The 24,667-nt window shown below is 41.4% G+C and overlaps 1 protein-coding gene across 2 annotated transcripts in view; it reads right to left on the reverse strand.

Moving 5' to 3' along the window:
* Positions 1–24,667, reverse strand: part of PRKCA (protein kinase C alpha) — a 350,851-nt gene that overhangs the window by 13,332 nt on the left and 312,852 nt on the right. For both annotated transcript variants that reach the window (XM_075014246.1, XM_075014244.1), the window contains exons 14-16: positions 15,109–15,189; positions 12,513–12,620; positions 8,271–8,411 (exon numbers count right to left, since the gene is read on the reverse strand). In XM_075014246.1, coding sequence (XP_074870347.1) covers positions 8,271–8,411; positions 12,513–12,620; positions 15,109–15,189 — 330 coding nt within the window. The remainder of the gene's footprint in view (positions 1–8,270; positions 8,412–12,512; positions 12,621–15,108; positions 15,190–24,667) is intronic.

Raw genomic sequence — 24,667 nt, forward strand, 5'->3', positions numbered from 1 at the left:
CATAACTCTGAAGAGTAAGACTGTTTTATATCTTGACAAAAAATTACTGTGCCAGGCACAGTTCCCTGTTGCATAGGTTAGAATTAGGATATTCTAAACACACATAGGAAGGTGGCATCTTCCTCAAGCTGCTATCACAGGCAAGTAACAGTAACACTGAAAAAAGAAACAAAATCTAGAACCTGCAAATATATTCTTATTGGGTTGTGCTGGCCCATAACCTTCAACTTTACATCCTAATCAGAGACGCCACATCTACGCTACAGGAATCTTTCGAAAGAAGATCTTCTGGAAGATCTATTCTGAAAGAACTTCTTTCGAAAGAGAGTGCCCACACACAAAAAAGCGGATCAAAAGAGTGATCTGCTCTTTTGAAAGAGAGCGTTCACACAGCCCCGCTCTTTTGAAAGCATGGGCCAGAGACTGAACATGAAGACTCTTCTTTCAAAAGAAGGGCCCTGCAGAATGTCTACACACATTTTCTTCCGAATGAAGCTTTCAAAAGGGGCGTTCTTCCTGAAACGGGAAAGGACGAGTGACTTCGAAAGAAGCGCCCCAGTCTATCGATTTACTTTTGAAAGAACACTTTTTGTGTGCATACACTCCATGGGCTTTTTCTAAAGAGCCCCATTCCTTCGAACAATCTTTCAAAAAGAACTTGCTAGTGTAGATGCAGCCAGACAGTTTAAGGAGACTCACACTATCATGCTATATCATATATGTTCCTCAAAAAATTGCCACGAGGTGACCTGAAGTTAAGTTTGTATGTGATCTGCTGAAGTGCAAAATACCTTTCCTCCTCTAACTCTGTATAAAAATTACTTGGAGTTTTTTAAAAAAGGGAAACAAACTGGCATTGTTGTCTTTTTAGTTTTCATAAAGTCTAAAAAGAATCTCTAAAATAATCTTTTTCCATCCCAAACCCTGGACAGTAACTACAGTTAAGCCATCACAAAGCTTGAGGCAGATTTCTTGAGGCCTGTCTGTAGCAGTTGCTCGTGCTGAGTGGTTACACTGTTGGTAGTAAGATCAGACCTTGGTTACACAGGCCACAAGCATTTTAATGCTGCTAAGAGGGAAGCTAATTAACAGGTTATAAAAAATGCCTGTTGTAAGCAGTGGCCTATGCTAAGGATCCCCCTATTGGTAATACTATTGGAGCTGAAACAGGATTAGCAACAGTGGGAAATTTGGGGAAAATGTCCATATTGTAGAACCGCTTTCTACTATGTCTTTAGTCACTTAATAATTCTGCATCTTACATCCAAATGAATACCATTAAAACCTTTATCACATTCTCTATTGCTTGTAGTTTTCAAAATGTAAACTCAATTTCCTTTAGACTAGTTTTTGAGTTCAAAATTCATGGAGAATAGGTCCACCGAAGGCTGTTAACCAGGATGGGCAGGGGTGGCATCCCTAGCCTTTGTTTGCCAGAAACTGAGAATGAGCAACACGGGATAGATCACTGGATGATTACCTGTTCTGTATCTAAAAAGCACGTGGAATTTGAGACAAAATGTCACATTGTAGGATTCTGCACGAAGCTGGAGAACTATCCTTTGGATTCAGACACACAACTCTTGGTTTGGATTTAAGCAGACCTGCCTCTCGTCAGGAGGTCAGGCTGTATAATCATGATGGTCCCTTCTGGCCTTAAAGTCTGAGAGTCAGTAGAACAGTCCTGCAGATCCATGCAAGGTCTTAAAGCTTAAAAAAAAACTATTATAGAATTTCACCTGGCACTATCAAAAGAAAGTCCAAGGAGAGAGGCAGGGGTGCAAGGTAGCCTATTCAGCACTCATTCAATGGATAACTGAGGAAATCAATCCCTGAGAATATCCAAGAGGCTGGATTTTTCACAAGCACTAAATGCAGTTTAAAAATAAGAAAAAAGGAGCAGAGTTTCTCTTGCATTCAAGCACAGGACTAACAATGAAGAGCAAGAGTCATTAATGTTCAAATGGAAGCACCTTTGCACCAATGAGCTGGCTGCAGCACAACCACTGTCCAATGAGGAATTTAACTAAAGGTATGTGTAAACTACACAGAAGACCGACCTGGTCAGGACTGATCTTCTGGGGTTTGCTTTTGTGCGCCTGGGTAGGGATGTGAGAAATCGAACTATATGGGGTCGGCAGTCGATCCCTGTACTCTTCGGTATTGCAAGCAGTAACGGAGGTCAATGGAAGAGTTTCTCCCATTGACCTCCCTCTGTGAGGATGGCCAGGTAAGTCGATTGCAGATAAGCCAATTCTATCTATTTAATTGCTGTTGCTAGATCTGTACATCCACAATTGACTTACCCACCTAGTGTAAACCTGCCCTAAGCAACAAGTTACCTGACAAGGGACATGAAGCCACTTGGGGGTGTCACCTGAGAAAGTAAACCGAAATGTTATGAAAGGACTTTCTCCAGCAAGGGAAAGAGGCCACAGCAAGAAGATAAGGCTGGCCAAGAGGAAAAGAAGAATCCTGGACCCTCTAGAAGGACACTCAATAAGACGCAGAGGACTCTGAAGGTGTGAGAAACGTGAGGCAGGGATGAATATGCAGGCTTTGTTATTTTTCCACAGGTCTCTATATTGTCTGTGTTTCCTTATGAGCTTTTCCAGATGGGCCCACTGAACCAGTTCTGCTGCGATCGATGCAGCAGCATTGATTAAGCAGGTCTGGAGAAGACTCAGTAAATCGATGAGAGAGCACTCTCCTGTTGACTTCAGAAGTTAAGCTGGCTGGAGAGTGTCTTCCACTGACATTATATAGTGTCTACTTTGCACTAAATCGACATAAGTTATATCCCTCAAAGGAAGTGATGTTTTGACGTAAGTGCTGGTGCAGACTGGGCCCAAGAGTAAAGTGTAATTTATTAAGAAATTGCTCTGTAATGTGTGTGTCTGTCACTTGTTTTATCTGTTCCAAAGCAGCCAAAGGGTGAAACCGTAATCTAGAGTGTCCACATTTTAGTGGACCTCTGGGGAGTTTGCAGTCATTACTGGGGAGATTTGGCAGAGCTGCCATTAGTTTCAGCCAGCTGGGCTGCAGAAGTCTATATCTCAAGAAAGGGTGCTAGACAGAGGCTCTACACCACAAAACTGTCCCTAGAAATAATGGTGAGACTTTGCCTAGATGCTGCAAGACAAAAATTACATGGGATCCCATGACTGGGTACGAGTACAACAGTCCAGCAACATCCACTGGGGGAGCTCATTCATGTTCTAACAGAGGGTCCTTATAATGTGTCCTCCAGAAGGCTCCTTACAGTAACCCTCACATATGTTCCTCAGCTGAACCATCTGAAAGGGGTGAGAGGGTTCAACTCAGGAACAGGAACTCAGAGATACATTTTACTACTTGGAAATATGTTGGGCTTGTTATTTTTTTTAAATAAGCAGGTGAGAATCAGAGAGCGAACACACCAAGAACCACTTGTACCTTGCTCTAGACTCAAACTGATTCAAGCCTTCCTTTGCATGGCCTCATTCAACACCTTTTGTCTAGAAGCACTAAAATGCTCTGATAATGGTTGCCACTGAAATAAGAAAGGAGAAATATGGAAGAAAGAAGAAAGGATCATAACTCTCACAAGAAAGAGGCTCTTGCAGCATTTCTAGCTAGATTTTGAGACCAAAGAAGTTTGGAGGAATGCAGATAATCACTGTATACCAGCAGCTAGATAATGCTGGCCCTGCCATAACTTTCCTGCATGTCAGAACCTTATTCCACCTGAGGTTTGGATGCTTTTTCTTCTGGTTGCATACCTTTTGCAGATAAGGGACAGACAGCACTGGCACTGGTGACATTGGGAGGGTGGGAATCTAATGGAAGAGATTAATTCTGATTTAATATGCATTTGTCCATCATAAAAATTCACTGAATAATGTTTAAAAAAATTTAAACATTGTCATTGCTATTATGGATGCTTGCCCGGCACTAAAGCAAGATAAAAAAAGACCCACTTCCTACAGATCTTAAACAGTGAGCAGTCAGAAAAACACCCCTTTTAGCAAGATATCCACCAGCGTCACTAGCCTGAGAAATGCTGATCTGTAATTAAAGGGATTATTTAAAAATTCAGTCTACACTTTATTCATAATGAGGAGCATGTCTAACGCTGTGACCTTTCAGATTGCAAGGATAAGCAAAATGGATGCAATTTTTAGGCTTTTTTTTCCTGCTTAAATCTGTAAGGTGTTCATTAACAGACTGCTTTTTGGTTGGTGTAATTTACATATAGAAGATGTAGGTTATGTGTTAGGACTTACGCAGCCATACAAAGGCCAAGCATCACTTTTAACCAAGAGGTTTGTTTGTCTTCTTGAAGAATAGGTAGAACTTCTATGAACATGTAATTAAGATAAGGATATTGCCTGCATAACAGATGTATTAAATATGAGGCTATTGCCTGCAAAATAATTGCATAACAGATATTCTAGTTTATTATTTTCAGTGTAAGCAAAGCAATGGCTCAGACTGTCACATATTTATATGAACCCCAATCATTGTCTATTATAAAAATGGTTGCACAACACTGAAAATCTAAAATGAATTATTTTATTACTGTTCAGAGCATATAAGATATGACTGACATTCAGCAGTAGGAGACATTGAATTAAATATTCAAAAGCACCTCAGATACTTAATGGGCTAAGTCAAATTGAAAGTCAATAATACATAGATACCTAATTGCACATGTCAATTTGAAACATAGGACTTAGATGTTTCTGAAAATTTTATCCACTATTGATGACCTTCCTTGATAAATGCTGACACAAATAGTTAAAGTATTTAGCACCTTATTAATAAAAAAACATACTTCTAGGAGCTGCAACAAAGCACAATTATACCTAAATCTCAGGTAACTGGGAGAAATGCCGGGTACATCAGCTAGTATAGCAATATAAAAGTAGGGTCAAATTTTCTCTTAGTTGTACCAATGTAAAAATAGTGATAGAAAAGTACAATAGGTACCTCTATTACGAGATACAAGTGTCCCATCCTGAAATTTCACTTTTTCCTGGTTCATCTCTTACAGAACAACATGTATGAGTACAAAACACCTGAACAGGTAAAAGTTACAGGTCTAGGTCTCAAGGAATTGATTTCTTGTTTCAGTTACATGAGCTGCTTACACCAAGTAAGATTTTCTGCAAAATGATTTAAATAAGTCCAATTTATATGTGTTTTGTATGAAGATGTTTTTACCCCCAAATCGGTATAAATAGAATTAATTACTAGGCTATGTTGCTAAACCTATAACAAGGGACACAAAACTTGCATTTAAAATGACTGTGTAAGAGAGTAAAACAGCCACATTAATAGTAGATTTATCTTGGTATGTTTTAACAGCAACCTGTATAAATAAAACAAGTCATCATAATCAAGAGCCGAGAAACAGCGCAGCTGGTGATTAATCCTCCATTATAATATAAATAGGAGCTGTGACATAGCTTTCTTCAATTAAATGTGACATTGGAATTAGATTGTATTTTAGGCTATTGGTACCTTACACCCTTTAATAAAGTTCAATAAGGGAAAGTTGGGTTTAGATCCTGTGAGATGCTGAGATAATTTTCCTTCACTTCAGTGGGAGTTCAGCGCATTCAGCTCCTCAAGAGAACCAAATACACAGATACTAGCAGAGATATGATTTATTATTAGCTTTAATTCTGACACAAACATTGTATGAAAAGATGTGCATAATTTATGTCTGTAAAAGAACAATTCCCCAGCTATTTGTCAGGTTACAGCCCCACCAATGAACAGTAAGAGAACCATGTGCAGTTCCTCACTTATTTATATAATTCTGTGTGTGTGAGACATTCACTTCATATGATAAGCTGGACTTTCACTAACCTAACATATAGTTCTGTTGACATGCAAACACACCTCCTGTTTAGAATAAAGCATGCTTATGACTGAACAAGAGAAGAAGATATGCTGTCCTTGGGTCCTGCCTGCCACCTCTGTTCACTGATGCATCTTTACTGAGACTTAACTCTGAATAGCTTTAAATAGCTGCCATCAATTGGCCAGAGAAATCACAGAATCACAGAACTGGAAGAGGCATCTAGAGATCATCTAATCCACTCCTCTGCACTCATGAGAAACATTCCCATCTTTTCCGTAAAGCAAGAGTTTACATCAGCCTCCATCTAACCTCCCAGACCCCCTACATACAGAACATTAGCCCATGAGCAACAATAGTCAGTCCTGCATAGTGGCAGGTTTTGAGGTCTGATATATCCTGGCCTGGAAGAGCAAGAAGTGAACATTTTTGTATTATTGGAAGGGGCTGATTCATCTGAAACACACAGCATTTAACTCTAGCCATGAAATGCACCCAAATATCAGATCTCATAGTACAGGCAAGCTCTTTAGGACATTCCTTTAGAGCAAGGTTTTAACCTAAACTAATTTATTTGGATTGTTCTACACTTCTGAGGCCTCTACAGTTACTATTAGGGATGTTAACATTTAACTGATTAATAGGTAAGCCTCAACCTAAACAGATGAGACTCACCAATTGTGGTTAATGGATGAGGGCTGCAGCAGACCCCCACCCACCACTGGGAGGGGTTGCTCCATCTGCTTATGGCCTACCACAGCTGGAGCAGCCCTGGTCCATGGGGTGCTCCAGCCAGGCTGAGTGCTCCCTGTCTGCCACAAGGCGGGAGCTCCAGTCCCGCTGGGCTGAAGCGGCCTCCCTGGCAGCATCTCCTTCCTCCCCGTGTTTAAGAGATGAACTAAACAAACAAGATTTTGCATCCCTAGTTGCTATAACATTATGAACTGTCCAAAGCATTCCTAACATTGTTTTGCTCTAAAACACAATAAGATATGCAGAAATGATACCCTATATCACTGTGTGTGGAACTTCATCACTCAATGTTTCAACACTCCTGAGTAATGAGCATCAAACTCATGAGGATAAAACAATTTCACCACACCTCATGTGCTCCACATCCATCTGCACGGAGGATGAATACATAGACTACATTCACCTTGTTACATTACTAACTAGAAACAAAATAAATGCTCTGGAGGAGAGCTGCTAAGGTAAGAATTTTTCAGTGGTCTCTGACAGCTTTGGCTTCTTTCTTCTGCAGGTTTAACCTATTTTCTCCTTTGCATCAAAAGCAAGTCTTAGTTTATTAATGTAAAACATGCTACAAACTGAAAGAGATCTGAACGTGATGCCAAACGTTATTCTTCAGACTAGATCAGGATTACTGTACTCACATGAAAACATCATTTACTTGTTTGCATTTCTAAACCTAGGCCTATTCAAAGGTCCATATGTGCACATTTAAAAGAAACAAACCTTACACCTAAATCAGGCTGATTATAGACTCTCCTTCCCTATGGAGATAGCAGGATCGAAAACTACCCCAGTAAATGGCTCATATCTTTTCATTCATCTACGCTATTCGTGAAAAACTTTGGAGAGAGGAGAGACTTGTAGCACACCTGGAAATTTAACAAATTTGTCTTCTGCCAGGCCAATAGGAGAAGTACAGCTTGAAGCTAAAGCTATTTACTGAAAATTCCCCTATGTAGTTATTGGGCTGTTAGTTCAAGTGGTCTTTGAACAGCTGTCGTACAATCATACAAAGGGACAGGCTATTTCTCGGGTAAATAAGCGCCATGCCATCGAGAGCTTTCCAGGTTAAAACTTTCCCCCTTAACCTGGAGCCAGTGACGGTCATGGAGCACAAGTGTTAGGTGCTCCTTGTGGGAAGCCACAGGAAAAGTAGGCAGGCCACAGAGTGGTGCAGTAAATGAGGTTTTTGAATGGTGCTCAGGTGCAGTTAACATTATGGTAATGCACTTCTGAGCTGCAAGCACATGGATAACTGTGACCAGGCCTAAAAGAATGGGTCATAACCTCCAGCCAAAGCTTTAAGGAAACAGGGATTTTATTACACAAAATAAACAAACAAACAAATAGCAATAATAAAAAAAAACTATGCAAATTTACTCCGATTTAGTGAACCATGTTTTCACACAGCACAGCTGTATCAGAGACTTCCTATCAGAAATTCACCAATAATATTGTGGCATTTTCAATGATGTGCCCCCTACAGTGGGCTCTGCAGAGAGCATGGAGTAGTACCGCAACACTGCAGGGCAGTCTGACATAAAGTGCTTGATTTAAGAAATGGCACATCTTTTTGGGATACGGCTGTCACACAGTGACATCACCCCAGAGCAGCTCATTGCAAACAGCACATTTCAACAGGGAGGAAGACATCCTGCCTTTCACTCACCACTTTAGGCTTGAATGGCGGCTGAATCTCTCTGTTCTCCAGTTTCTCCCAGTCGATTCTCCTGAAGAACGCATGCTCCCTGACATCCCGCTCTCCCTCCGGCCCGCAGCCAAGCCGTTTTGCAGGGTGTTTTGTCATTAACTATAAATCAATAACACACCATACAATTAAAGTGACTTTTGGAATGAAAGAGCAACAGATTGTCCACAGGTGCGATTATTGTCGCACCTCATGTCAAGATGCAGCTCAGCAAAAAAAAAAAACAAAAAAAAAAAACCCCTTGTGAAAAGGTATAATTTAAAAATAAAGTGCTAATTTCTTCATTTCAAAGCTAGAAATTGTCTGTAGGCACTGAAATTAAACCTGTCTTCCCTCTTTCATTACACAAATACAGGAACACATTCAGGCATGGCATAGTTGGGCACAATGGAATCACATCCACATTTTTATGTCTCAATTAAAGCCCTTAAAATTACAATCTAGTCCTGTACATATCCAGAACAGGCTGTACTGGCTTCAGCAATCAATTACACTTGATAAATTCCATTACACTAAAACATTTAAAGTACAAGTTTCATGTAATTTTTCTTGATGTGTTCTGGACACCCCATGACAGCAGCTGTCATTTTATTGGCAGCCACCTGCTACTAATTAACCTGTGCTTCTCATCTTTAATGCCAGCTTGATCAATATTAAATTCCAGTTGCACAGAGAAACCACAATCACAAAAGGGAGCAATAATGTGTACTCTGAGACAGTAACGTGCACCCTAACTGGCAAGCTCTTCCAAGGAAATGGGCTGTCAATGAGTCTGAGCATCAGCAATTAAGGAATGCAAGCCTTAACCATTGGTACCAATATTACAGGGTCTTCTGAAATCTCTTTATTCTAGCATAAGAGAGGTAGCCGTGTTAGTCTGTAGCTTCGAGAACAACAAGAAGTCTTGTGGCACCTTATAGACTTAGTCTATAACTTTGTCTATAAATTGCCACAAGACTTCTTGTTATTCTAGTACAGTGGGTGTCATTAACAAATGAGTATTTATTACATGTCCTCATTTACGATTACTATAGTATTTGCCTTATTCCATATCTATAGACTGAAAAGTATGAGTGGGACAGCTTGTGATAATTACAGCAGTAAAACTTTGTAATTATCTAACTGTATACACTAATAGCAGTAATAGCAGCGTATGTATAGCCAGCATAAGTTTGTGTATTAGGCAGCCAAACAATCACAGGTTGAACCTCTCTTGTCTGGCATCCTCAGGACCTGACTGGTGCTGGACGACAGAATTTGCCGGACAAAGGACGGTCAATATTGTCTAGCACAGCATTTCCCGAAGTGTGGTCCACGGTACCAGTACCAGTCCTTGGAAAATATACAAATAATCGTTACGTACTATTATTATTGTGAATAGATAATAAACAATAAAAATTTATTCACTCTTCATTCTTCTTCTTTTTTTTTTTACATATGTTCATATTTTGGCCTGCAAAAAATGGTACTGAAAAAAACAAAGTCCCAACTCTATAAAAACAGAAAAGCAGTCAAGTTGCACTTTAACAAAATAATTTATTAGGTGAGCTTTCGTGGGACAGACCCACTTCTTCAGACCATAGCCAGACCAGAACAGACTCAATATTTAAGGCACAGAGATCCAAATTTATTTATTTATTGGTTCTCTGTGCCTTAAATATTGAGTCTGTTCTCATACGGCTATGGTCTGAAGAAGTGAGTCTGTCCCACGAAAGTTCACCTAATAAACTATTTTGTTAGTCTTTAAAGTGCTACTTGACTGCTTTTCTGTTTTGACAGTATATAGACTAGCACGGCTTCCTCTCTGTTACTGTCCAACTATATAAAGTTTGGGAAACCCTGGTCTAGCACATTAGCAACACTTCCAGTGCTTACTGGGCTCTAAGAAGACATTTAGGGGGAAATTACAGCTAAATAACAGCATAGAACACTGAGAGGCAGGACTGGTGGCTATAAACAAACTTTAAGGGACCAAGAGAAACTTGGCCACAGCCATGATAATTGGCTGTCCAGCTAATTAAAATAATGGCAGATTACAGAGTTTGCCAGACGCGAGAGGTCTGGATTAGAGCAGTTCAACCTTTAGTTTGATTTTAAAATGCCTTGTGCATCCAGCAGCCCCTTAAGGGAGTAAATAAAAATTTGGGGTTTTAGAGTAAGTCTCATTTGAGGTAAAATTTTGAAAATAAATATGAATTTAGGACTCCATATCTTGGCATCTACTTTTGAAAAAAAAAATATGTCATATATCTTTGTTCACCTAGTTAAACAAGTCCATGTACACCAATTCTCATTTTATCACATGCATGGTTAATAAGAACAATGAATCAAAACAGGAAACAAAAGGGATTTTAGAAAATCATGTATATTAAGTTTGAAACACCTTGTTCTTCAGGTTTAAAACAACATCTGTTTTTCATGTTTGTTAACTTTCCTAAAATGTAAAATTTGACATCAGAAAGCATTGCTTATGATTGTGTCAGTAGTTCATTCAATTCAAAACCCAATAAAAACTGTCAAAAACAAAGACTTGCGCATTGCTGGTGGAACTGCAAATCAGAAGATTTGAGCTCAGGAGCAAGCAGGATTCCTTGGTTTTGTCCCACTGAGGCTAAATATTGTACAGCACCATGGAAACAACATTCCCAGTCACAAAAATAACTACAGTAGCAGCACTCTGCACCTGAAGGTACTGCTTGGAATTCTACTCTCCAGTCGTCACTTAGGACGCTCTGCTCCTGGCTTCTTAAAGACAACGTGTGCATGAAAGGGATTTCAGAAGGGTACGGAAGGACATAACAGGTCTTCTCGGATCATTTCAATCACAGAAATGTTCCACAGGGACAGCAAAAATAGTTCACTTTGAATGATGCTCCCGTCACTACATTTATATGGATTTGAGAGAGGTTAGTAGAAAATGAAATCTAACTCCTCAAAGTCATTGCTGTACTTGACTCTTTTCCCACAATGTTCTGTACCTGCTGTTCTTCAGAGTACTTGAGAGCCATAAAGTATCTTTTTGGGGAAAATATCTGTCCATCAGGGAGAGAGGGAATTCCAAAAGTTGTTTGTATTTTCCTGTTGCTCACCTTGGCCGGATTCCAGCCAATGGGAGAAGCATAGCTCAGTGCTTGGGAGCAGCGTGGGGCACAGAGCCAGGTAAGCGACTCCTATCCCCCACTCATGCACAGACCCTGGACCCCCAGGCACCCTCACAGACCCCCTTTCCACTGAGACCACCCATCATCCACCCTGCTCCTGCACCCCGTGCTCTCAGACCCCCTCACCCTGCTCCTGCAGCTCTCTTTTCCCCAGACCCTCCCACTGCTCTTATAACCTCCCTCTTTCCCAGACCCGCCACCCCAGTCTTTTAAAGAAAATATGGAATCTGCTGCAATACTACACATGCAGTTCCAAAAGACACTCTGTACTGGTGAAGTAGATGCCACATTCATTGTCTTTTTAAACTCACTAAAATTGTCATCCAGGTGAAGAAGGGACTGACATTTAAAAATCACGTTTTGGCTGTGCTGCAGAAATGAGGTGCTCCAGGGAGTGATACTGAGTCAGGGAAAAAAAATGTCAATACCTAAACTTCTTTTAAAGCAAATTTTGGGGAATCACCATATTCAATATCAATATTCTCCCCCGCAAAAAAAGATTAAAATGGCCTAGAATCAGGGATGGACTTAAGCCATAACATTTGGACCTGGATCAATACTTCCTCACCACTGATGTTTTAGTTCAGGCAAATTTCCACCTGAATTCTAAAATGACTCCATTTAATCCACTGGTGTTTGCAGTGGTGTTGTAGATGTGTTGGTCCCAGGATATTAGATGAGGCAGGTGAGGTAGTACCTTTTATTGAACCAACTTCTGTTGGTGAACCAGACAAGATTTTGAGCTGCACAGACCTGGGCAAATTGGTCTAATAAAAATGTTCTCTTGCCCACCTGGTCTTTCCTATCTGGTCAAACACACTGGACCAAGAGCTGTAGTGAGCCTCCTGCAAACTGCTGTGTTGGGTCAGCTAATGGATGCAAGGTGTTATCCATGTTATTAGGAGAAAGTCTCGTAACTGGGCCAGACGGCGTCTGTATTTGGAAAAACCTAGTAGTATAACTCAGACAAACCTCACAAACTTTGTCCATTTAACACACACTGTTGGGAAACGACTCCATGATAGAGCACTAACTCGCTTACCCCTTTGCAGATAGAAACAGCTTCTTTGGACAGTGATTTAGGATAGGAAACATTATGCTCCATTATAGACTGGAAGAGTTCATCTTCATCCTCCCCATCAAATGGAGGCTGTTCAAGGGAAATAAAAGTGATAAAATGATGTGGTGTTAAATAGCACTAATAGGGAATGAAAATTATATACTGAGAAGCCAACATATTATTGAGGAGTTTTACATTCACGATGTACATGACAATCCTGGTTATCCAACGATTTATTGTTCATTCAAGCTTTTTAATGTTACCCTTCTGTAGCCAACCTAAGACAATCTCCTCAGCAAATGTTTTGGACTATTATTTTCAATGGCTTTGATCTAAGCTGTCTTGTAATACCAATGATGCTCCCATGTAATTTCCGGATAAATATTGCTTCTGTGAGGGAACACAGGGTCACTAGCATGAGCTACATTTGTGTTTAAATATGATGTGAGGATGAAGAAAAGCAGCACGAGATTTAAGGGGATTGCTTAAGTCGCTCATAAACCCTGAACTCAGTTTCAGTGGGACTTTGGTGTTGTTTAGGCCTTCAACCAGAAAGAACACTCTCCAAGAGAAAGCACTACTTAGTTCTAATGTACACAGAGACACAAGCTTGTGCAAACAGATAAATACTTACCGATTGCTGCACCTGTTCTTATGTTTAGTAGAAATATTCAAAGTAATTATCATAATTAAAACAGATGCTGGTGCATTTATCTGCAAACAAATGCACATCCTCCAAGGAGCCCTTGAAGAATTATTTAGCACATGTTGCAAAATCCTAATAAGATAATGCTCTATAAATGTCTTAAGATTTAGTAAGTACACAGGTATATTGGACTTCCTCAGAGATACGGAAACAATGAGCTGGGATTTCCCAAAATCATCTGATGCAGTGGGATTCTTCATTTCCAAATTCTCCAATTTATTGGCAATTATTATTGGTAATTTTTGGGGGTGTTTAAATGTAAATTCCAAGTAATAGATAAGCCCACAGACCTCATGTGTAGCATCAAAAGTTTCAGTGAGTTCCCAGACACTCTTTTTTCTGTCAGAAAATCAGAGGTGAAAGTAAACCAGTGTGCCCCAGCATGTCACTCTGATAAGAAGCAGCTGGCTGGCTAAGGCGCTCATCTGCCATCTGCTCCCTGACAGGCTCCTATGGCTAAGCAGCAGGCAGCCAGGCAGGTGAAATGGGCTGGCTGTGCCCTCCACCCTGGTCTGAGGTCCCCACCCTGAGCCCCCTCCACCGAGGATGCCCTGTAGAGAGGGTTAGGGGGCAGGGCCGCAGCCATGCATTCCTGGGACTCTGTTTTTTAATTCCATCCCCTGACTCTCAGGGGGTGAGGGGAAAATGCACATCTTGTGTGTGTTCCTCTCCCTCTCAGCTGCCAAAGCTGCACAAGCTCTGCACTTTCCCCTTGCTCCCTAATAATCAGGGAAAGAGGAAGAAGAGTAGCAGCAGTATCCCAGTACGTGCAGCTGCAGTCCCTCACCCCACAATGGCACCCTCACCCCTGCCCAACACCCAACCCCCTGCCCTGACTCCTGTACCCTCCCCACTGCCAGGCCCCTGCCCTGAGCCCCACCAACCCCACCTCCTGCACCCGCACACATCCTGCCTTAAGTTTCTCCTCACCCCTACCCTGATTCCTGCACTCCCCACACAACCCAGCCCCCTGCCCTGAGCCCTTAAGTTCCTCACCCTAACTCTAAGCCCTGACCCCCTTCAAAACCCAGCTCCCTCACCTGGCTCCTGCACCGCTGACAGATCCCCTGCTGTGAGCCCCCAGACCCTTGCCCTAAGCCCATCCACACCCCCAACCTCCTGCCCTGACTCCTACACCCACCACATTTTAATCCCCTGCCCTGAATGCCCCCCCCGACCCCCACCCCACACACTTAAAATTTCTTACAGGTACTATTGTCTCACCCCCTCCCAGAAGGGTGCAGTAGGACAGGACAGATAAGAAACCTATGTTACTTTCACCCCTGCATGGAATACAGAGATGTTGAGGCAAGAGAACAATCTGCAAGCAGTTGTAGATGACTACAGACCAGGCAATCTTTGTAAGAACTTGAAAGCACAAAGAATAGAGGAAAAGCAGCATTCAGTTGTTACAGAAGACAGGAAGGAATCTACTGGGATTTAGCATGGGAAGAAATAACAGAGGATGGCTACATACAATACATATAGGAAATTCCGTGACAGCTCCAGTTTACTCTCCCCAGGAGAGTCAGTGACATAGACTACCAAAGCTCTTTAGCATTGGTTTGTCACCTTCAATTAAACTTTGCAATCAGGAGCTGCTTTTTCAGTTGCGTGCTTTGGTGGCTGGAATCCCATTACATATGGGCAGAGAAAGGGCTCTGTAATTAACTGTGTTTTGAGCAGTAAGGCCTATGCATTGCCCCATGCACACACTACAAAAACGCCCTGATGATTAACTTCCATGAACAGCATCTAAAAACTCTGCCATTATGTTTTCAGGGGCTCTTGCGCAGTTCCTCTTTTCCCTGTGCATTCCTTGTCAGCTCCCTCGCATAAGCTGCTGAAGAGCAGAAGACACATAGCTCTTACCTGACCAGCAAGCATCTCGTATAACAGCACTCCATAGGCCCACCAATCGACTGATTTTCCATAGGGCTGATAAGCAATAATCTGCATAAAATAAGGAGAATAAAAGTACCTGTTTTAAATAAGGTCCGTGACTAATCAAACAAACAAGGACTTATGAAGACAAACAACATGTCCCTGAAATACACAGGGAGAAACCAATCTTGTCATCCTTATTGAGGCCAAAAGCCCACTCAGATTTATGCATGTTTCAGCACAAGATCCAGACCATTGTGTTAGAATTGTAGGGACAAATTTTCAAAGGTATTCAAGGCACATCAAGATAGACAATGGCACCTGGAAAGATTTACCGAAGCAGCTAAACCAGGATAGATGGCTGACTCCGAAATGGGAGCTCTGTGCCTTTTAAAATCCCACTAGGCTATTATTTGCTTCTTTAGCCATCTAGATACCTTTGTATATCCGGCCCTTCCAGGATTCAAGATGTACTTTTGACAACAATGCAGCAGGACGAGTAATGCTGCAATGGAGACCACCATGATTTCACCAAGCCATTAATGTTAACACAGCAAATCATCTGCAATTTGTTCAGAGGGGATCAAGACCACAGAGTGTAATTTCGTTCCTCTGAAATATTTAAAATTTGTCCCATGCCAAAAACTGGAAAAAAAAATCCCAATAATACAAAACCCTTGGAAAATTTGGCTTTATTTCACACAACTGCCCAATTCAAATGCTCTTTGTCTGAGATCAGGAAACAAGTAATGCAAACAGGAAAGAAGTTTCTGCTGTTCAGGTGAATGACAATTTCAAGTATTTTGCAAATGTCAGTTTTGTATTTTGCTTTCAATTCCAACCTTAGACAAAAGTGTGTTGTGAGGGCTGACAACAGGAAAGTCTGGTGGATGTAAAAACCTAACACATACCAAACAGCATTTTCTAAGATGGGAAGCTTCTTCAAAGAGTAGTGCTAATTATTTCAAAGGGAAGATACAATTGAGCATATTGACCACTACAGTTCTCCGTTTAACATCATTTGTTTGATCTTTACCATTACTGATGTCCAACAATTATGAAGAAATTACTTTCCTTTCTTTCAGTACATGGAATGTTTTGAAACATTCTGGGATATTTCTCCTAGAATACAGGTCACTTCTATTTAATTTGGGGGCAGGTCTAAGTTAACAATATCAGAGGGGTAGACATATTAGTCTGTATCTGCAAGAACAACAAGAAGTCTTGTGGCACCTTATAGACTAACAGATTTATGGGAGCATAAGCTTTCATGGACATTTGATGAAGTGGGTCTTTGCTCATGAAAGCTTTAGACTAACAGATTTATTGAAGCATAAGCTTTCATGAGCAAAGACCCACTTCATCAAATGTCCATGAAAGCTTATGCTCCCATAAATCTGTTAGTCTATAAGGTGCCACAGAACTTCTCATTGTTTTTAAGTTAACAGTGAAACCATAATTCTCCTATTCCACTGAACTAATCAGAGAATGGCATACTGTCCATTCACCATTAAACATTCCTTAATTTAGTCTCCTTTTCCTGCTACCATGTGTTTTTTCATTCTCTGTGAAACAAATTGCTAAAACTATTGCACATCACACAGCCCAGGATTTGAGCAGTCTGGAAAAGGAATTAAACTAGCGATCTATAAGGAAAACATTGAATTATCAGTTAAACAAAACAGGACCACTTAGGCATTACACAAAGACTCCAGAACCTATCTGAAAATTATTGTCTTCACCAGAGTAATAATAGGACATGTTGTGGATGTTAGCAGTCTCTCTCTCTTAGCAAAGAAACTCAAAATAGCCCTCTCTGTGAAATGTATTACTCATGAGTTAGTGGCTGAACTGAGTGGGTAAGAACAGTTAAATTACAGTGTTTATATCTTAACTTTACTGTAGAAAATTAATTTTTAGAATACAGTGTATTTTTTATACTCAGAGGTAACTGCTATTAATACTAACCTCTAATTACACTAACAATCTAGAAAAAAATGGAGAAGAATTGTAAAGACTGCCTTTTAAATTGTGGGGAAACATGTTAATCACTGGGTTTAAGTTACGTAAAAGGCTAGTGGTCAGAGCATGGGACTGGAAATCACGACTCGTTGATTCCATTCCCTCGCTTTATATTATCTACCATGTGCACCTGGTGGTTACTGCACCCATTTCCCTCTCTATAGCTAGGCATAACAAAGATCCTGCAGGCACAACACTTTGAGATTCCTGGATGAAAGGGGCTACAAAAATGCAGATGTAACTTTACAATTCTTTTTCAATTATCACATATCCTGTGCCTTGTTATATACACTTGGGGCCAACTATTACCTGTTCATAGTAATCGACAGACTGAAAAACTCTCAGGGTGGGTCTACACTTGCCCCTAACTTTGAAGGGGGCATGTTAATCAGGGTGCTGGGAGATTACTAATGAAGTGCTGCAGCAACTTAGAAGTGTCAAACTTCGAAGTGCTGGTATGCGTGTAGCCGCGGGCACTTCCAAGTGCCTGCACTACTTCAAAGTGCCTTTACTCCCTACACGTACGCCGGCACTTCGAAGTTTGAGACCCACTTAGCCTAATGAAGTGCTGCATATTCACTGCAGCACTTCATTAATAATCTCCCATCACCCTGATTACCTTCGAAGTTGGGGGCAAGTGTAGACAAGCCCTCAATGTATTTTCCACTCACCAGTAAGTTCTCAGGGGGTCTGTTCAAAATCAAGGGTGCTACTTCAAAGAACAAACACTTTCAAACTTTAAACCAGGAAAAAGAACTGTCCTTTACACATAAAACAAGTTAAAAAATACCTCACTGTACCGGAAACATTCCAGCTCTATCACAGTGTTTTCATCCAGAGTAATGGCTGTATTTTTAAAAAGTCAATAAAAGGTAAAGACAGAATATTTTTTACAATTGGTATGTTTCCCTGGAAGGGGCCTAATGTAGAGCTATTTTGTAAACTGAAATGAGAGAAGGAAAACAACATCGGATCCATTATATACAGGGGACAAAATTCTTCTGAAATGTCTCTCCCATGGCTTTTCTGTCTGTGGAGGGTCACAATTAGGTCTGGGAAGTCACGACAAATTTTCCTTTTTCTGCGGTTACATATGGTGGCATGGGAAACAACGGAATATTTATGCTGTTTTAGCACGGTATGGATTGTGATATGGAAAAGCCAACACACACTTGCCTGTTGATACTGACTGTTCCACTTAACCCAGGAAATGGGATAGCTAAGTATCCTATTCTTGAGTGTGGTCTCCCATAAACAAATATAGGTTTAGAACAGGAGCGTCTCAAACAACATCAGACACAATCTATGTGAAATATCACAGTCTTTCATTACCCTAAAATACTGTAAGAGACTCATAAGAGAACTCAAACTGTTTTTGTGCTGGTCTTATCAATGAAACAGGAATACCAATTAGATACTGGATCCCCACAAAATTGTGCCCGAGACACTGAAAAAACTATGAAATACCTTGCCACTCCAGTGATATTTAAAGAATCAATAAGATGTAGGTAGGATCACAGGATGGGTTTCAGAAAGGCACCCAAGGAAGGCAAATCCTTGGGATTTGGCTGCTTTTTGAAAAGGGATTTGGCTGCTTTTTGAAAATCCCACTTAAAAGTATTCATTAAACTCTTATTGAAAACTATGATGTGATGTTCCAACTGGTTTCATCCTGGGAAATATGGTTACACTTAATATAAGAACTCACTTCGCCCACATATGGAATTTTCTAGTCTATAACACTGCCCCAAAGCCATCAGACATTAGTGGCACTGTGACAACAAAAGTGTGATGATGTTTTCCCCTCAAACTGGGGAATAAATCTATGGGATGCTATAACAAAGTGCAACAGGTTGAATGATACATCTGCTGCACCTCCTGGGACCTCGAGAAGATTTTTAGAAATTAAATTCTAGTCTGGTTTTATAGATACAGTAAACTCTTTCATACCCGGCATTCTATTATCCAAAACTCTCAAATAACTGGCATTAAGTAAATTTTAGTTATGTTTTCCATAAGTACAGTATAGTGAAAGTAAATACAAATAAATACAGCAAGTACAGTATAAGTTTTCAGTGTACAATACTACTGTTGTTAGTCAATGAAGTACTCTACATACATTTTTGTTTGTTTGTTTCTTACTATCTAATCTTGTATTTTTTTACTGATATGCATTGCCAGGTACATACCTCTCTATTATCCAAAATATCTGAATATCTGGCAACCACCTGGTCCCGGGGCTGCCAGATACAAAAGAATTTACTGTATGATAAAACTATTAAGCAAAGAGTAACCCGCCATGTGAATTAGACGACCTGTCCATCACTTCCAGAAAGTCTGGTTCACACATAACAAACTGGTGCTCTTCAAAGAATGAATCAGAAATGTAATGGGGAAAAAAACTGAACTTCAAAGCGAGGCAATAATTTGGGGAGGGGGCAGGGAAGAAGAGAACAGATTCAAAAACACCTTCTCAATGGGGCAGGAATAGGGGTTGGTTTCCCCATTGTTTCCCTCACCAACATTTATTGTCACACTGATAGGGTAATAACACTACTTATTTGACAGTTAAACAGAATTTTATAGGAAGCTGAGAGCACAGACAGAACTCATCATTATGATTGGGATCTTGTGGTGCCCTGAAGATCCCAATGGGTGATTGTGCCCCACTGTCCTCGACATTTGCACACACATACAGAAACGACCCTGAAGAGATGAGAGTCATGAAGGAAAGCACGTCTGTTTGTGCTAAAGAACTGAAACTCTTCGCCACTGCACAGAACCCGCTCAGTGTGCACACACGGCTGTAAACTGCCAATGGCACAGGGGCAGTAGCAGCGTTCCCTGTAAACTGAGCACTTGGCTGGCTGCACACATGAGATTCAGATACTGCCCAGCTGACTGGCAGACCACCTGCAGCCACCCAGTGTTTTGACTGGTGGTGAACCTAACAAAATTAATTCTGCTTATGGATAGCAGAAATGAGAGGGTACCCTGGTGAGTCAGACTGAAATGGTGTTGCGTGCACATGCTACTTTTCTGCTTCGCTGCAGAATCACAAGCACTTAAAATGAGTTCAGTGTTTCAAACACCTCTCCCCCTCACTAAATATTTGTCGCTAAAGTTGCTGCATGCTGTTAGTCCACTGCCACGTTCAGTCCCAGCACTGGCTACTTTACAGAGGCAGGTGAAATGATCCCGACGGTGCGTGTGAATTTTGGTGTCCTTCGGAGTAAAAAACGCAATATAAATAATACAAATGGTTCTAGGTGCGTCTCCTGGCTGGCTCGGTTGCACTTCATTTCAGTCATCTGAAGTTACAGAAGGAGAGGTGTAGGATGGATATTAGGAAAAACTATTTCCCCAGGAAGGTGGTGAAGGACTGGAATGCGTTACGTAGAGAGGGGGTGGAATCTCCATCCCTAGAGGTTTTTAAGTCCCGGCTTGACATTGATGATTTAGATGGGGTTGATTGTACTTTAGGCAGGGGGCTGGACTAGATGACCTCCTGAGGTACCTTCCAGCTCTAGAAGTCTATGATTCTATGCTACTATAACAATAAATTCTGCTTTTAAAGGAATATGTACCTCTGGCACAGCCAACAGTCAAAGCCCACTTTTCCAACATGCAAAATATGTTTCAATCTGCTATACTCCTGGTTGGTACATGTTTAGGAATACTCTCTCTCTCTCTCTCTCTCTCTCTCTCTCTCTCTCTCTTCGGGTTCAATCAGAATCAATCTTTTGGTCACAGAAAGGATTTTGTTTTGTGCCCAAGATAGAAGCTTATTGCTGTTGGAATCACTTTTTTTTAATTAATAATCGTTTTGATATCCATCCCCCTCAGTCTCTGGTGATCAGCTAAGAAGATACTGAAGCATTAGCCGATGTCAAGGTTATTAGATCAGTATAGCCATAAATATTTATACTTCAGCTCAGCACAATCATGAAAATTTCATACTGGATAATCAGTTTATTCCTGCCTGACAGCATTGCTTGAACTAAGCATACAATTATTTTAACCTTTGCACAGTGCTCAAATCTTGAACCCCCTTTGTCCAATGTGCACTATGCATAAACTTACAAAATAATGCAAAATTTCCTAAGATAAAAAAAGGAAACTGTTATTTTACAGCATTAAAAACCAAGCAGGCCTTTAGCACTTTAAAGACTAACACCCTTATTTATTAGGTAACGAGCTGATGATGTAGGCCTTACCATGAAAGCTCACTACCTAATAAATACAGTTGTTAGTCTTCAAGGTGCTAAAGGACTGCTTGGATTTTTTGTAAAGCTACAAACTAATAGGGCTACCCCTCAGACTATTTCACAGTACAGCATTCATTCTCAACCTGGGAAGCATGACCCTTCCCTTCTGCAACGGAAGTGGGGTCATGTAGAGGATCGCAACTACCATGCTCTTTCCTTATTGTGAAATAAGCATGGAGGTGGAGGGAAGAGAGAGACAGCATGGACTGGAATCCTGGTATGGAAAATGCCAGTAATTACTGCATAAGTCGAGACCTACAAACTGGCAGATATCTGTTGATACAGATGTGGATATCCGTGGCTCATCTCGTGGTAATGGAAGCGGCTACATCTATGCATTTTGTGTCTGCGCAGGGCTTCATGCATAAGAGTGAACTTGGTCCCAAGTCAGCTTCCCTGCAAGGAGGGAAGAAATACTCTGGTCCTGAGAGAGTGCAGTGTTTTGGATTTCTAAATTTTTCATTCTCTCTTTGTAGCTCATCCCTCCAGAAGCTTTTCACAGAAGCCACTCCAAAGAAGACTGGATAACTGGTCCCTTCCTGTACTGAAACTACTGTTTCCCTTTTTGGCTGACTGTAAATGGAAAAATTTTAACTCAAAAACTTCCCATGAGAATTCATCCCCATAATTTTAATTTTGCTTTGAATTCATTATGTTCCATTGCTGATTATACAAGGACACTTGGATATATCTGATGCATTTATGTTATAATCTACTGTAAAATCTAGCCCACTTGGATTCCTTAAGTAGAACAAACACGCTGACATTCCTTTTTCCAGGAAAAGAAAGGATATAGTACGTGGTCGGTATTCTTATTCATTACTTGTATTTCCTTAGTGCCAAGGAAGCTTAATTATGGACAAGGACCCTATTGTACAAGGCACTCTCACAAATACAGGAAAAGACAGCCCTGGCCCCAAAGACCTTACAATATAACTCATTATCCATCTTCAAACCCCACCAGACAATTCTTCACTGCTGCGATGGCTACCAAAAATGTCATGGTTAGGCAGCCGGGGCACCAGCTCTATTTGCCATGTTGTGGGACTCATGCCCTGTTTTTAGACAACAGTTCTTCCATTAGCGCCATATCCTCAGAAACTAAAGAAACCAGTCAGCTGCTAAAGACACTCACGCTCTGAAACAGAATATAAACAAGCAAGTATTTCTGGCCAGTTACGGACAGGTGTGGTAAAAGGACAACTTCTTCATATGAATCCAAGTAAAAATGCAGCATTTCAACTGCGTGTTGACAGGGTTTTCTCTGACAGTAGCTGGCACTAGACTAGCATCCAGAGACTGGGTGTTCTGTGTTCTATTGGTTTGATTTGCACTTTGCTGGGAAAACGTGAAATGCTGACCTGGGTTATTCTGATCTCTGGCTGCAGGTAACAGTGATTTATGAAAAGACAAAGCTTGCTAACATTTCACAGAGGTAACGACCAGTGTTCCCTGCAATTGTGCACTTCTGCAACCTCTCAGGAGAGAGTTGAATGCCACCCAGTCATTTAGCAGAGCACCCACAGCTAGATATTTTGTTTCTACTGGTGGTTCACATTCACACATGCCTTGGTGCACATAAAAATTATTCCATACATGGATGTAAAAGGTTAAAGGGAACATTGTTATGGATTATGAACTATAAGAAGAAAAAAGAACCATTTCTGACTGGCAATTTCAGTGACCAAATTCACTTTCTACATTAATGACTGTTTCCCCCTCCCCCATATAAGTTTTATGTGCTCTAACAAATATTAAACTATAGCTGGAAATGTGCCTGTCAGAGCTGCAATAGCAGTCAGTAAAATGAGAACCTTTTTGGATCAGAAAGAAATTTCATTACAAGAAGAAATTCCTTTCTGCAAAGCCATAACTGTAGTTATGGAGTTGTCAGATGCACCTCCAGAGTTTGTGCATGCTGAGATTTGCAACGCAAACAGGATTTAAATCAGTGCTCTTGAATTTAGGCTCCGTGCTCAACATACACAGAGGACGGAGCCTAATATTACAGATCTTCACATCCCTTAAAAAGGATCGCAGTTCTGCATGTCTCATGCTGTACCTGAACTACCGACAGCTATGTCTCTTGGCTGAGTTCCCACTACGCTGTCTGGCCTGACGGTGACCATCTGTCCCATATTGGGCAGGACAGCCTGGTATTTGGGAGGCCAAAAAGGTGTCCTGACCGTTTTTTTTTAAAGGGACTCATTGTCCTGTGTTGGCCCCTGCACCCAGCCTTGGGGAAGCTGGGGGAGTGTGGATAGCTCCCACTTTCCCAGGGCTCCCAGGGAGGCTGGCTGCAGCTTCCCTGTGGCTCTGGGGGATCACCGGTGGCTGTGGCTTCCCCGGGGCTCCCAGGGACCACTGGCTGGCTTCCCTGGGGCTCTTAGGGAGCACCAGCAGCTACTGCATCCTTCACAGCTCCCTGGGGCTTGGATGAGCTGCCCACTCCTCCCATATCTCCCCATCCTGTATTTGGGACAGGGAGATATGGTCACCTTACCTGGCTGCGTAGCAGCCTATCAAGGACTGGGTAGGTGTTCAGGGCTGAGCTGGTGAGAGCTGCCTCCCTGCCTCCCCCAGCCCCAAACCTTACACGGTGGGGACAGGCACCTCGCCCACACCCCGGCAGCAGCGGGGAGAAATGCTCTCCTGCAGCCCAGATGCTGCTCTAGTGAGAGATTGCTGGGGGAAAGTCCTCCCCCCTGCCCCGGTCTGGAGCAGCCTCCACCCCAAGCCCCTCTTCCCCAGGCCCACCCTAGAGCCCTCACCCCATCCACAACTCCCATCCCAAGCCTCTGTGCAAGCCTTAATATCCCTTCCTGCACTCTGAACCACGTTCGAAACCCCTCGCCCCCACCCCGCCTCTCATCACATCCATAGTAGTGCACCTAACAAAATTCATTGTGCACGTACCCGGGAAACACAGAAAGACAATATTCCCTCTAACATCACATCCTCCTTTCACATGGAATTAGGGCTGAGGTTTCAGCATTTGGTTGGGAGCATTGAGAGCAGCTGTGTACTGGAGGCAAGAGAACTATATTTTTGAGCTGAGAAGTCTGAGCATATGTGGGTACTAAAATATTAACTGGTAAGACTTATAAATTGAGTTCTGGATGTTCACATTGCCTGAAATTTCCTTGATTTTTGGCAATTCTCTTGCTATGCTTGAGCTAACTAAAACTTTTGGTTAAATATGGGTAATCTTCTCTCATTATAAATCCTGCCTATAAACATCTGATGATACTGAGTAA

The sequence above is a fragment of the Carettochelys insculpta genome, chromosome 20, assembly GCF_033958435.1.
Source record: "Carettochelys insculpta isolate YL-2023 chromosome 20, ASM3395843v1, whole genome shotgun sequence".
Classification (NCBI taxonomy): domain Eukaryota; kingdom Metazoa; phylum Chordata; order Testudines; family Carettochelyidae; genus Carettochelys; species Carettochelys insculpta.